This window comes from Leptonotus elevatus, chromosome 13 (assembly GCF_054856555.1).
Source record: "Leptonotus elevatus isolate MCC_2025b chromosome 13, RoL_Lele_1.0, whole genome shotgun sequence".
In the NCBI taxonomy this organism is placed as follows: domain Eukaryota; kingdom Metazoa; phylum Chordata; class Actinopteri; order Syngnathiformes; family Syngnathidae; genus Leptonotus; species Leptonotus elevatus.
In genome coordinates, this window is record NC_141251.1 from 1,556,566 (window position 1) to 1,568,335 (window position 11,770).

At 42.1% G+C, this 11,770-nt stretch overlaps 3 protein-coding genes across 3 annotated transcripts; 2 read left to right on the forward strand and 1 right to left on the reverse strand.

Annotated features, from left to right (window-relative positions):
- The first annotated feature begins 377 nt into the window (after positions 1–377).
- Positions 378–2,460, forward strand: LOC147163422 (DNA damage-inducible transcript 4 protein-like). The gene is made up of 2 exons (XM_086093338.1): positions 378–652; positions 1,514–2,460. Exons 1-2 carry the CDS (start codon positions 502–504, stop codon positions 2,026–2,028), a joined length of 666 nt encoding a protein of 221 aa, XP_085949464.1. The 5' UTR covers positions 378–501; the 3' UTR covers positions 2,029–2,460.
- A 499-nt stretch (positions 2,461–2,959) lies between these two features.
- Positions 2,960–8,066, reverse strand: dnajb12a (DnaJ heat shock protein family (Hsp40) member B12a). Its single transcript, XM_086092796.1, has 9 exons — positions 7,881–8,066; positions 7,573–7,750; positions 6,730–6,875; positions 6,473–6,643; positions 6,310–6,389; positions 5,225–5,334; positions 4,958–5,130; positions 4,739–4,881; positions 2,960–3,586 (listed from the first exon to the last, which is right to left on the reverse strand). The coding sequence occupies exons 1-8, from the start codon at positions 8,011–8,013 to the stop codon at positions 4,760–4,762; spliced, it is 1,113 nt and encodes a 370-aa protein (XP_085948922.1). The 5' UTR covers positions 8,014–8,066; the 3' UTR covers positions 2,960–3,586; positions 4,739–4,759.
- trmt2b (tRNA methyltransferase 2B) lies at positions 7,588–11,449 on the forward strand. Its single transcript, XM_086092795.1, has 2 exons — positions 7,588–9,154; positions 10,293–11,449. Exons 1-2 carry the CDS (start codon positions 8,339–8,341, stop codon positions 10,893–10,895), a joined length of 1,419 nt encoding a protein of 472 aa, XP_085948921.1. The 5' UTR covers positions 7,588–8,338; the 3' UTR covers positions 10,896–11,449.
- The last annotated feature ends 321 nt before the right edge of the window (positions 11,450–11,770 follow it).

Sequence of the window (11,770 nt, forward strand, 5' to 3'; positions counted from 1 at the left end):
ACGTGACGGTCGTGTGACGCCTGCTGCTGCTGACCTGTCACACGAGTGTGTTATTGAGCAACTTTCTTAAAGTAAAAGGGAACAAAAGTTAGTTTTGTTTTCTTTTTTTTTTGAACTAGTTTGTCGTTTTCTGTGTTGTATAACAAGTGAGCTTTTTTTTTTTTTGTAAAAGTTGAGAAAATGGATGGATGTTCTTAAAACGTTACAAGAATGGAAAGTTTTGATGGGAAGGGGGGTTCCGGGGGGGGGGGGGGGGGGGTCATTCGCTAAAATGTTACCAGGCCGGGTAGGACGCCGAGGACGTGAGGTGCCTCCTGATTGGTGGAGAAATTCAATGGGCGGAGCTTTACCGTTTGCCTATTTAACGCTTTGTTCCATTGTTGCTGCTGGTGTTTCCAGCTGAATCTGACTGACAGCGGGTCTCAGTCCGAGGGACACTTTTAGCACTTAATCCTCAATTTTCGTCCCGTCTCTCTCCCTCTCTCTTTCGTTTGCTTGACAATGTCTTGCGCCCATTCCCTGGACGGGAGCTTCCCACCTTCCCCGGCCGAGGACCGAGGCGGCTCGAAGCGGTTGTCCTGGGGCAGGTTGCTGCAGAGGCTCGCCGAGCTCAAGAGGCTCAATCACAGGCAGCGCAGCAACAGTGACACCGGTGAGTGCTGCAGCAAACCTTCCTGTCTCGGGACACTCTTTTCCTACAGGATTTGACAGAATATTAGCTTTAAAAATAGATGTTATGTGCAATGCAACATGACAAAAGGCATCAGGAATGCCTTGCCTTTGTGATTCAATCCTCATACACAAAGCATTTTATCATAGCATTTCTAATAATTTTTTTGTAATTGGCATTTTATTCATTGAACGCATACACAAAAAAGGAGGTTGCATCAATTAAATATGATCAAGCAGAATTTTTTTTTGTTAATATGTATATTCTATCAAATTAAATGCAACATCAAAAAAGTCACAATGGCACCATTATGATTCCGGCACAAAGCAAGCCATTTTTAAACAGCATTTTACTGTAAAATGAAATGTAAAAAAAAAAAGAATAGCATTGTATGAATGGAACGGAACACCCCCCCCCCCCAAACAATTAGTTGATCCAACCTGATGTTGGGGTCTAAAATCAAATTGACAGTTTATATTTATTATTTTATAAAATGCAATGCAACAAAATACAATACAGTAGGCATACACATGGCTGCCTTTGTTATTCCTGAAAATAATAATAAAAAGCTTTTAAATTTTGCGAGTAATAAAATACAAGGAAACCGACTGGATGGATGTGGAAAAAAAGGTATGAATATAAAATGAAAAACTGAAGCGTAAAAAAATCAAAGAAAATGAAATTTTTAAAAGCAAAAAATATATATAAACTGAGAGTGTAATTTAACTAAAACTGCTGCACACAGTTGCATTTTACTCTTAGCACCCACAACTCTAATGAGGATATTGAAAATAGATGTGCCAATCAAACAGCTTTTAAATGACTCGCCGTCCTTTCTTTTAGGTTCCGTTGCAGACATGTCCATGTCTAATTCCGAGAGCAGCTTGTTCTGTTACCCCTCCGAGGAGACCCTGGCCTCAGAGCTGGTGGCCACCATCGAAGAATCCCTCCACGGAGCCGCGCTCCTCCTGGGCTGCTCCCGTATCCTCGTACCCGATTCCCTGCTCGATCACGTGGGCCAGGAGCTGGTCCATCTGGCGGTCAGCGAGCCGTGCGGCCTGCGGGGAGCGCTCATCAAGCTGTGCGTGGACAGGGGTGAGCCATGGTCTCCGTGCAGCGTGGACGAGATCGCCGTGGACGCCGCACTGGTGCCGACCTTCCACGTGACCCTGGTGCTGAGAGCTGAGTCGGGCGGACTGTGGCCCAAAGTTCGCAGGTTCTTTAAAAGCGGCCGATCCGAGCAGACGTGTGAGACACCTACAAGGCACCGACACTCTCTAAGACTGAGCTCTGGCTTCAGGGCCATGAAGAGGAAGTTGTACAGTTCAGAGGAGCTGCTGATTGAAGAGTGTTCATGACCAAAGCACTTCGTGACTAAGAAGTCTCAAATGAACACGTTAGGTGACACTAAGGGCGCAGATGCTGGTGGATCCTGATTTTTGTAAAGGCTCGCCGTGCATGTTTGCGGCAGAGAAGTATCTTGGAGATGTCTGGCAGTGTGATCATTTAGTGGCAGAATGTCAGCCAATGTCAGGTTTAACCTGCCTTTGCACCACTTTTAAGATGTCTGCTGGTCACAAAAATACATGCACAATCCCAGAAACAATTTGTACTCTGCAAAAAAAAAAAAAAAGAAGCCGCCTGCGGCATCTTCTCACCCGGTTTCGGGTGAAGTGTTTTTGTTTTTTGTTTTTAAAGCATTTTAAAGTTGCTTGACAAGATAACTTTGGTATTTGATGGTCAAATGTGACATGTTTTTGTACTGAAGAAAAATAAATTATTTTCTATGACTCATCTTGTGTGGTGGTTGCGCTAAAGTCCCAGCAATTAAATAAAAATAAAGGTTTCTATTTGATTTTTAAAATGGATAGATCCTGGCCAGGTCATTCATAAAAGAAGAAAACAATTTTATTAAAATGTATGCAAGTTACGTAAAAGTTTATTTGGTTAATTTTAAGTTAAATATTTAATTAAACATTATTTAACAACTTCACTATTACTAAATAACAATATATTAAACATTTTTAAATTTAGGAAGAAAAACAATGTACAGTGCCTAATATTGCAGGAATTCCTAATATTTCATTTTTAATCCCTGAAAATCCACCGTGTAAGCTAACAAAACATTAGTGAACAATTTGTTTAACACAATTACTCATGTTAAGCATCTTTTTAACACACGATGCGTCACAAAACAAACTTGTTCTAAAAGAGAGAGCAGTGGATTCTGGGACTTTTCTTGGAACCTTGAAGCAACTTTGCATGTAACTAACATGACATGACAAACGGTGATTCCAGACAAAATTTATTTCAAAAGAAAACCATTATACAACTCTTTGCTTGTTAATTTAATAAATAAGGTTTACCAGTGCAACATTTTTTTTTTCTCTCAATGATCTTGATCCAACGGGCTACGAGCAAAATCACTTAATAACGTTAATAATAAATGATATTACCTTTGATAAATTCTGCACTGTTAAAAACTCTAGTCAGTATTTACACTAGAAAGAACTATATATATATATAAAAAAAGCAAAACAAATGAGTGGCTCAGACATGTGTCTATGACAAGGCCGGTTGGGGTTCCCCAAAAAAGAAAAAAAAGAAAAAAAAAGGGGATCAGGAGAGAAAATCTAAATCAGCAGCTTCATTTACTGTTCAAAAACGGACAACCTACGGACCCTCGCCACCCTGAAGTCGCGCAAGGGAGGAAGAAAACGTCAGCCGAAGCCTCTTGCTTGTTGTATGCGAAGTCAGTCGACAGGAAGCTGCGGAGTGGTTCCCGGATGAAGCCTGCTGCACACAGTGCGTAAAGGCCTGTTTTGATTCTCTTGGGTTTGCTGCACAGACGCACTCCAATTTGGGAGGTGAGGATCCGGAAGCGCTATTCCAAAACGATTCAAGTACCAAAAGAACCTAAAAGAGAAGATATTTTATAACCTAAAAAATTACAAAAACATCCCACACTGTCCACAACAGATTTATCATTATTTAGGTTTAGGAAAACTTCAGTCTAGGGTGGATATTTTATTCATATCAGAATTTTTTTTAAATGTAATAAAAAAAAACCCTGTATATATTAAAAGCTTTTTTGGGGGGGTTTACATGAATTGTGTTATTTTAATTAATTAAAATGTTGGGACTTATGAAACCGCCTCGCTCTGACTCTGTTTATATTTATAAATGTTTTAACCTACATCCAGTTTCGTACTAAACTTTGATGAAGGTCAAAAGTGTTGTTGTTCACTTCAGTGAGACATCGACACCAACCTGGCTGCCGCTTTAGGAAACCGCTTTTACTTCCTTGGCCAAAGTTCTACGGTCACACGGTGGCGAGAGTGTTCCAAGTCCTTCTGTTGCTGCACTAAAGCGGAAATCTAAGTAGGACACGGTGGAGTCGACTATTAAACCGAAATGACAGTGCCAGGGCTTGCTATCGATGGGTAGCTAACGTACCCAATAATCTCTTGCTCTCTTTTCTAACATAAAAATGCACATAGGTTTCCATCGCCATATTGCGGTTTACTTATTGAAGGTTCAGTGAATGGCGGATTCTAAAAAATGATACATTTCAGTACAGTTACTAAACTGCACGTGTCAGATAAACAGTAATAGCAAATTGAATATAGCCTACCATTGCTAGTCAGAGCAAATTGTAATCCATAACGGAGTATTGACAGCAGTATTGCTGGATATGATACCGCCATGCTTATAAAGTAAACAAATGGTTTCAAAAGACGAAAGCAATAGCAACATGATGTTTACCATTAAATGTTAGCATTAAGATAGCTTCTGTTAGGCTAATAATAATGGCAGAGAGTTGTTTTGGGGTTATTAAGTACTTGACCGGATATTTGACTGATAAAAAAAACATAAAGCCAAAATCCTTTGCACTGCAAAAAAATGGTGCGTTGAATTTACTCAATTTTATTTTGACTCCAGATAAATTTTCAGAGTATTCTATTGGATGTAGATTTGACTTAAACATGTAAACAATTAACATTGCAACGTGGTGCTCATTGTTAAAGCTCGGGAAAAAAAACGTTAACAGACTTGAGGTTAACGTACCCGTAACTGTCCAAACAGCTCCTAACCGTCCAGTATGAGCTGAATCTCGGATAATCGGTTGCAGCTGGGAGTCCCCATCTTCTGCGCCCTCTGGTACAACTCAGAGTCCCCGAAATAGCGAGCGCGGTACATGAGGCCTTCCTCTGAAAGCGCAGAACACAACAAGCGTCATGCAAAGCGTTCTTCAATTAACAAGCATTGCAGGTCAAGTGCACCCACTCTGCTGCTTCTCCTTCCAGCAGTTGTTCCTGAGGTTGGTGATGTAGTCCTCCTCCACCGTCCTTTCCACATTCTTCAGGTTGGCGCCGCTGAATTCGTCGTTAAAGCGTTCGCCCACGTAGAAAGGCACCTTCAGGTGGGACGTATGCCTTTTGTGAATGAAACCTGCCGACCTGGCGGGACGGACGACATGACATGTTTGCGGTTATGATTTGAGCGCCGTTTTTAAAATGGGACACCAGGCAGGGCCGGAGGCCATCCACTTACGGGCGGTAGCTAAGGCTGTAGGGAGGATGCGTGACCATCAGCTGGCTGAGCGCAGACACAAGGATGAGGATGAGGATGGGCATCAACTGGACAAATAGAGCCAGACCTCCCTGCTCACAAAGACAAAACAACAAAACCATTAGACCTCAGGAAAAATGGCAAGCTTGTAATTTTGTTTAAATTGATATAGTTATGCAATGGTGCCTTGAGATGCAAGTGACACAAATTTCGAGTTTTTTGAGATGCAAGCTCTCGATCGGCCTTTTTTTATTTATTTTTCGCTTTGACTTGAGAACGCAAACTTGAAATATGACAGTTGTTGTAGTTAAGCCCCATCCACAGGTTCACATTCCCCTGCCTCATGGATCTTTTTGGTGCCTTTTATATAACTATTTTGTTCTGTATTACATTCATATTGTGTGCAATTCAAATGTCAGTCTCGAGATGGTGGCACACGGTTTTGACACAAATTTGAAAGAAGAAGAGTGAAAACAGTAAAATATTTCAAGATCAGTATAGTTTTTGCTGCAGATGATTGAATGTCAATCCTGCTTTTTACACCTACAGAATGCGTCGGTTGTATGTTCATTTTATAACGTACATCTTCGGGCATGATAATTGATTTTACTGTGAGAAAAAAAAACAGGATTTGTTTACAGTAAAAAAAAAAAAGTACCGTGAATGCTATAAAAGTGCCTAGTGAGCATTTAAATAGGGTATTTCTATATCACATTTTTTCACTTAATGTGGGGGTGGTTAGGAACGTGACCCTCCGTGATGGCAAATAATTTATTGTTCAGGGTCATCTTTTCAGTTTCGCAGCATCAGGCTGAATTTAATAAAAGTTCAATAAAAGGGCTTTCACGAGTTACTCATTTAAGCATTGCTTATCATATCGATTATTCCATCAACTAATCGGGCAATTGTAACTATTAATTATAGTCTTGAGGCAAACATTTTTGTGTTGACCCTTTTTTGTGGTCGACTAAACTGATTCACCCCCCCCCCCCACACACACACACACAAGCCCTATTAAGTAAAATACAGAAATGCAGGTTTAATGTAGAATGAAAATGAAGGCTTACATCTCTCTGCTGCTCCCTTCTTTCTTGCCTATTGTGGTTCGCAAAGTGCATTCTTCCGTTTCTGTAAACGTGTACATTACCTAAAAGTAACAGGCCAATGCAAAAGCATTAAAAAGTGGACACTGGCAGACTGCACGTGTAGTTTGAGCTACTTTTGACTGACTGGATGGGAAGCCTCCTCCAAAGAACATGTTGAAGAGGTCCTCAGGCGAAATGTCGGCTTCAAAGTCACGATGATGCCGCTGTCTGCTCGGGTGCGACTTCTCCTCCCCGTACTGGTCGTATTGCCGCCGCTTCTCAACATTGCTCAGCACGGCGTAGGCATTACCAATAGCTGAAAGACGCAGGTAAGCAACATCATCGGGGTCAACGAGCGCACATACTTTCGTATCTCATTGGTATGGATTACCATTCCTGTACCTTTAAATGCTTCAGTGGCTCCGGGTGCATGGTTTTTATCGGGGTGGAATTTAAGAGCCAGCTTCCGGTATGCTTTTTTGAGATCTTCATCAGAGGCAGTCTTTTCTACCCCCAGGATTTGATAGTAATCTTTACAGGCCTTAATCCTGCAGGGATGACCCAAATGTGGTGATCAGATTTTGGGGGAACAACTGATTATTTGCATGGGGGAAAGGGACCATTGACGGCCCCTAAAAATATTTTACTTTAATTGTCTATCAGTTGAGATGTGTTACTTTGATTAGAGTTTGAAAAAAAGATTTGCTTTGAAAATGTTATTGCCCAGTGTATATGTCAAGCGGCTCATATTGGACATCAATTAAAAATGACAAATAATTACCGGTAATGCTTATAGTGCCATTGATAAAATGTAAAATATTTAAGAATTGCAATGTGAATGTAGTATTTATTTAATTTGTTGTAATCCTATGTGATTTATGGCACCATATAGTAGAAGCAGACTGTATGGGATAGGCAATAATAAACTGTGTTGCTTCAGCCTATTCCTTTTTTGGTTATCTGATTTGTTTGAAAGGATGTTTGTGTTTTCAGCCGAAATAAAACCACCCTTTAATTTAAAAAAACAAGTGGATTAAATTGTTTTAGCAAAAAATAATGAATGATTATTTACACTGGATTAAATTCTGAAACAAATGTCTGTTTATGTTTAATTGAGGCGTATTCATTAAATAAAATAAGTATTACACTCATAGTGGCATAACAAATAAATAAATAACCATGCTAACATTATTTACATAGCAACGTTATTTAATATCATCATAGCATCAGAACAAGTATACTGACTTCCTGACCGCCTCCATCTGCTCGGCTGTGTAAGGTTTTGTCGAATCTGCGGGGCCCTGTGCGGACGTTTCTGCGTCCTCTCTGTGATGACGATGCCTCATGGAGGGTCTTTCTCCGTTAACAGGTCCACCATTCTGGTTCGGAGGCTTCCCATTCTGTGCTAGCGAGTCCAATAAGCCTGTTCGGGGAAAAAAACGACGGATGTCATCCGAACCTCGCAATGTTAACTCGCCCCAATCATACGATGCTAACGGTTAGCATTGCAATGGGGAGTCCGCCGTTTGAAGAACCCGGTTTATTTGGCTTACTTTGGGCTTGGTCCGTCGGAAACAAACGCTGGGCCTTTTCTAGAAACTTCCTGGCTTTGTCCGGCTGGTTGTTACTGACTGCATTCAGTGCTATTTTAATGCAACGCTCCGCTTCGTCCTTGTTTGATTCCATTGCGACGCGGCGGAAATATTTACTTGGCCCAACTCTGGACGAAGAGTGATGACGTCACGCAAAGGCACTGAAAAAAAAAAAGAAGAAAGAAGTGGAAACGTCATAGCAGTGCGACCCCCGCCGATTTGTTTGTCCCTCCACCTGCGACTCTGCGAGACCTTCACAAGTGGCAGAAACGCACCAAAAAGTTGAATGCAGTTGCCATTATAAGAAGAGGAAGAAGAGACTCCTTTAAACACGAGTTTTCGCGTTTTAATAGCGTTATGTGTGACTTAAACTGGCATTTTTAGCTACTTCTTGCCGTGTGGCATCTTTGAGAGCTAAGATGGCTTACGGTAGGCCATTCATTCTTATTAAACGGCTTCTTGTGCGTCCTAAGTGGCAGACCTATCTGCATTTTTCATCTAAAGACACTATAGCGGCTGCTCAGGCAACACTCCAACCAGTAAAGAACCGTCAGATTAAGAAACGCAAAAAGCCCACCTGGGCTGGTGATTTGTCCTGGGAGGACAGGCTGGCCTCTGTGGTCACCCCCTTGTGGAAGCTCAGTTACGATGAGCAACTGGAAATCAAGCAAAAACACCAGGAGAAGATACTGGAGCAACTTTGCGGTGGAGGAAAGACTACATTCCCGGTCCTGCCTATCCTGCCGTCCCCAGTTAGGGAAGGTTACCGAAACAAATCAACATTCTCCATCAACAAAGGAGTGGACGGGAACCCGAAGACAGTTGGGTTCTACGTGGGCAAAGGCAAGGACAGGAACATTGTGTGCGTCAATGCAGACCGCCTGCACAACTTGCCGGAGAAGCACAAACAGGTGGCCAGATGCTACCAGCAATTCATCCGCCGCTCTTCCCTGGAGCCTTGCCTCCTCTTCCACGAGGGTGGCCACTGGAGAGAGGTCACGGTGAGGACCAACGCAGCAGGCCACACCATGGCTGTCGTGTATTTCCACTCACAGGAGCTCACCCGGGAGGATGTGGCGGCCCACAAGGAAGACTTGGCAGAGTTCTTCGCAAGAGGCGCGGGGTCAGTTTGTGAGCTGGACTCACTTTACTTCCAGGAGAGCACCATGACCCGTTGTACGCACGAGGACTCGCCCTACCAGCTCCTGTACGGTCGGACGCACATTTATGAGCAGGTAAATGAACACAAGTGCAGAAAATTAGCATTTATTGAAGGGCGTGATCGATATGGATTTCTTTAGGCAGAAACTGATAACAGATTGTTTTAGGGAATATGTTAGGACTAAAATAACTTCTTTTTGGGTCCATTAACACTTAAAACAATGAAGATATTGATTACAGGAAGAACATTTGACTGTTTTCCAAAACTTTGTCTTTTAGTATTTATAACTACAACAAAGAGGAATTTTCAAGTACAAATGCATGCAAAAAAGCAGTAGCTAATTAATTTATATTTATATTTATATTTAGTCCATAGATGTATGCAATATATAAGCAACATAATGAGTACTTATACAGTTGTTATGCTACTAATTTACCACAGCATACAAGGGGGACTCCGCTCACCAGTTTCCCCAGTTTCATCACATGACGTTCACAACGTTAATTTTAGAGGTGCCAAATCCAGGTCCAGAAAGTAAAAATCCTGCCACAATTTGGCTTTAGCCTCAGGTGCTAGTTAGCTAGCTCCATAGCTAGCTCCCGTGGTGCTCGTTTACCTGCTAGGGAGATAGCTAGCAACCATGGTGCTTCTTTACATGCTAGGGAGCGAGCTAGCTAGCATTAGGGGCTAAAGCCAAACTGTGTCAGTTTTTTTTTTTTACTTTCTGGACCTGGATTTTTTTTTACCTATGGTTAATTTTGGCTTTTTGAAATGGATGAAAAATTATGAATTCATATGTTTAATTCCTATTCCACAAACGCAGTATTAGGGTTTCCTGATTTTGCAATAATATATGTCCATGAGGTATCCATTTACACCAAAATGTATTCTTCAGTTAACAGCAGCATTATATATGAATTAGGCTTGCGTTGCTACTGAAACTTGGCATCTTTTATCCTTCAAAAGTGCATATCAGGTGTCAAATCCAGAGTAGCAGCCAATTTCACAAAGTCATTTAAGTGGTAAGTGGTCATCAGGGGGACCCCCCTGTGGATAAAATTAGCAACAACAGTTTAATCATATCGAAAAATTGCAGCTGCGCCGAATTGGACCCCATACGGGCTGGTACATCTGACACCTCTGGGTTAGCCAGTCACAAAAAGTCATAGCAACTCCCCATCGGTTCTTGACTGCTTGACTGTCATTGACAGATTCTGGGATTTAGCTTCCGCATCTCCCCGGACGCATTCTTCCAGGTGAACCACGCGGCCGCTCAGGTGCTGTACAGCACGGTACGAGATTTGTGCGTCCCCAATTCTGAGGACATATCGGGGACTCTCCTTGACGTGTGCTGTGGAACGGGCGTCATGGGCATTACGGCGTCACCCAGAGTACGGCGGCTCATCGGAGTGGAGCTCATAGAGCAGGCGGTGGAAGATGCCAGACACAACGCGGCCCTCAATAAGCTTGACAATTGCGAGTTCATCGCCGGGAAGGCAGAGGTCGTCCTCCCTGGCCTCATGTCCCAATTTGCGTCTGGGGACGGGCGCCTCGTGGCCGTGGTGAACCCAGCCCGCGGCGGTCTTCATTACAGAGTGATCCGGGTCTTACGCAACCAGCCCGCCATCCGCCGTCTTGTCTATGTGTCGTGCAAGCCGGACGGGGAAGCCATGAGAAACTTCAGGGAGCTTTGTTGCGAGCCCGACCCAAAGAGGAAACTCACAGGGGACGCTTTTTCTCCAAGTCTGGCTGTGCCTGTGGATATGTTCCCACATACTGAACACTGTGAACTGGTGATTGTCTTTGAGAGGTAGCAAAATGGCATATTTCATTCGTCGGAATCAGATCTTACTGTCTTAGTGACAGCTGCACCTCATAACTTGTTGGACGCCTGGCCATTACAACTATACATTATGGTTGTATGATATCGCAGTGAGGGCACCTCAGTGAGCGGCGAACGTTTGCGAGTGTTGTTGAAGGTAGCGAATGTGCGTTCCCGTCAGGGTTCATTTAATGTTTGCAAACGTTCGCCAAAAGTATAAATGTTTTTTCTTGTTGCAAGGAAATTTTGAATGTTTTCAAAATTGCTTTGGGACAAGAAAATAAAACATAAAAACTGTTTGGCGAACGTTGAGCGAACCCTGATGTGAAATTAACATTCGCTAGGTTTACCAGCACTCATGTAGTATTTCTTGTGAATATTGATAAAATGCAAATTGTTGTTCTTAAGCAGATCAATAAAGTTTTTAAAGTTTATTCTATTAGTCTGGTACTACTTGAAATGGAAATGTATGAAATGCTAACAATTGCTATGCTAACATATAAAAAGATAGCAAGATGAGTGCAGAAACCACTAAGGCATCTCAGCAAGGATTTTACCTCATCAAATGGGAATTGATCTAATGCTAACATGCTATCAGTTGCTAATATGCTAACATTCGGTATAAGATAGCAACCAGAAACCGAACCACTAAGGCACATCTGTATGTATTTTACTCTTATCAAATGCACTTAATTTCCCTGTTAGTGTAACCTGCAATTTTCTTTTACGTTCCCATTTCCATCCCATTCATTCTACTAAATTCCCTTTTGTACTTACTGTCATTAATATTTCCCATGACAACTTTACGGAATTAATGCAAATACAGGACACCAAACTGTAGTACTTTTTTTTTTTTATTAACTGTAA

Excerpts from the sequence above, each read along its gene's own strand:
- LOC147163422 (XM_086093338.1), top strand. The coding sequence starts at position 502 with ATGTCTTGCGCCCATTCCCTGGACGGGAGCTTCCCACCTTCCCCGGCC. Across the intron at positions 653-1,513 it reads GCGCAGCAACAGTGACACCG|GTTCCGTTGCAGACATGTCC; the intron begins GTGAGTGCTGCA and ends CCTTTCTTTTAG.
- dnajb12a (XM_086092796.1), bottom strand. The coding sequence starts at position 8,013 with ATGGAATCAAACAAGGACGAAGCGGAGCGTTGCATTAAAATAGCACTG. Across the intron at positions 7,751-7,880 it reads TCCGACGGACCAAGCCCAAA|GCTTATTGGACTCGCTAGCA; the intron begins GTAAGCCAAATA and ends TTCCCCGAACAG. Across the intron at positions 5,335-6,309 it reads GAAGGGAGCAGCAGAGAGAT|GGAGGTCTGGCTCTATTTGT; the intron begins GTAAGCCTTCAT and ends CTTTGTGAGCAG.
- trmt2b (XM_086092795.1), top strand. The coding sequence starts at position 8,339 with ATGGCTTACGGTAGGCCATTCATTCTTATTAAACGGCTTCTTGTGCGT. Across the intron at positions 9,155-10,292 it reads GGACGCACATTTATGAGCAG|ATTCTGGGATTTAGCTTCCG; the intron begins GTAAATGAACAC and ends TGTCATTGACAG.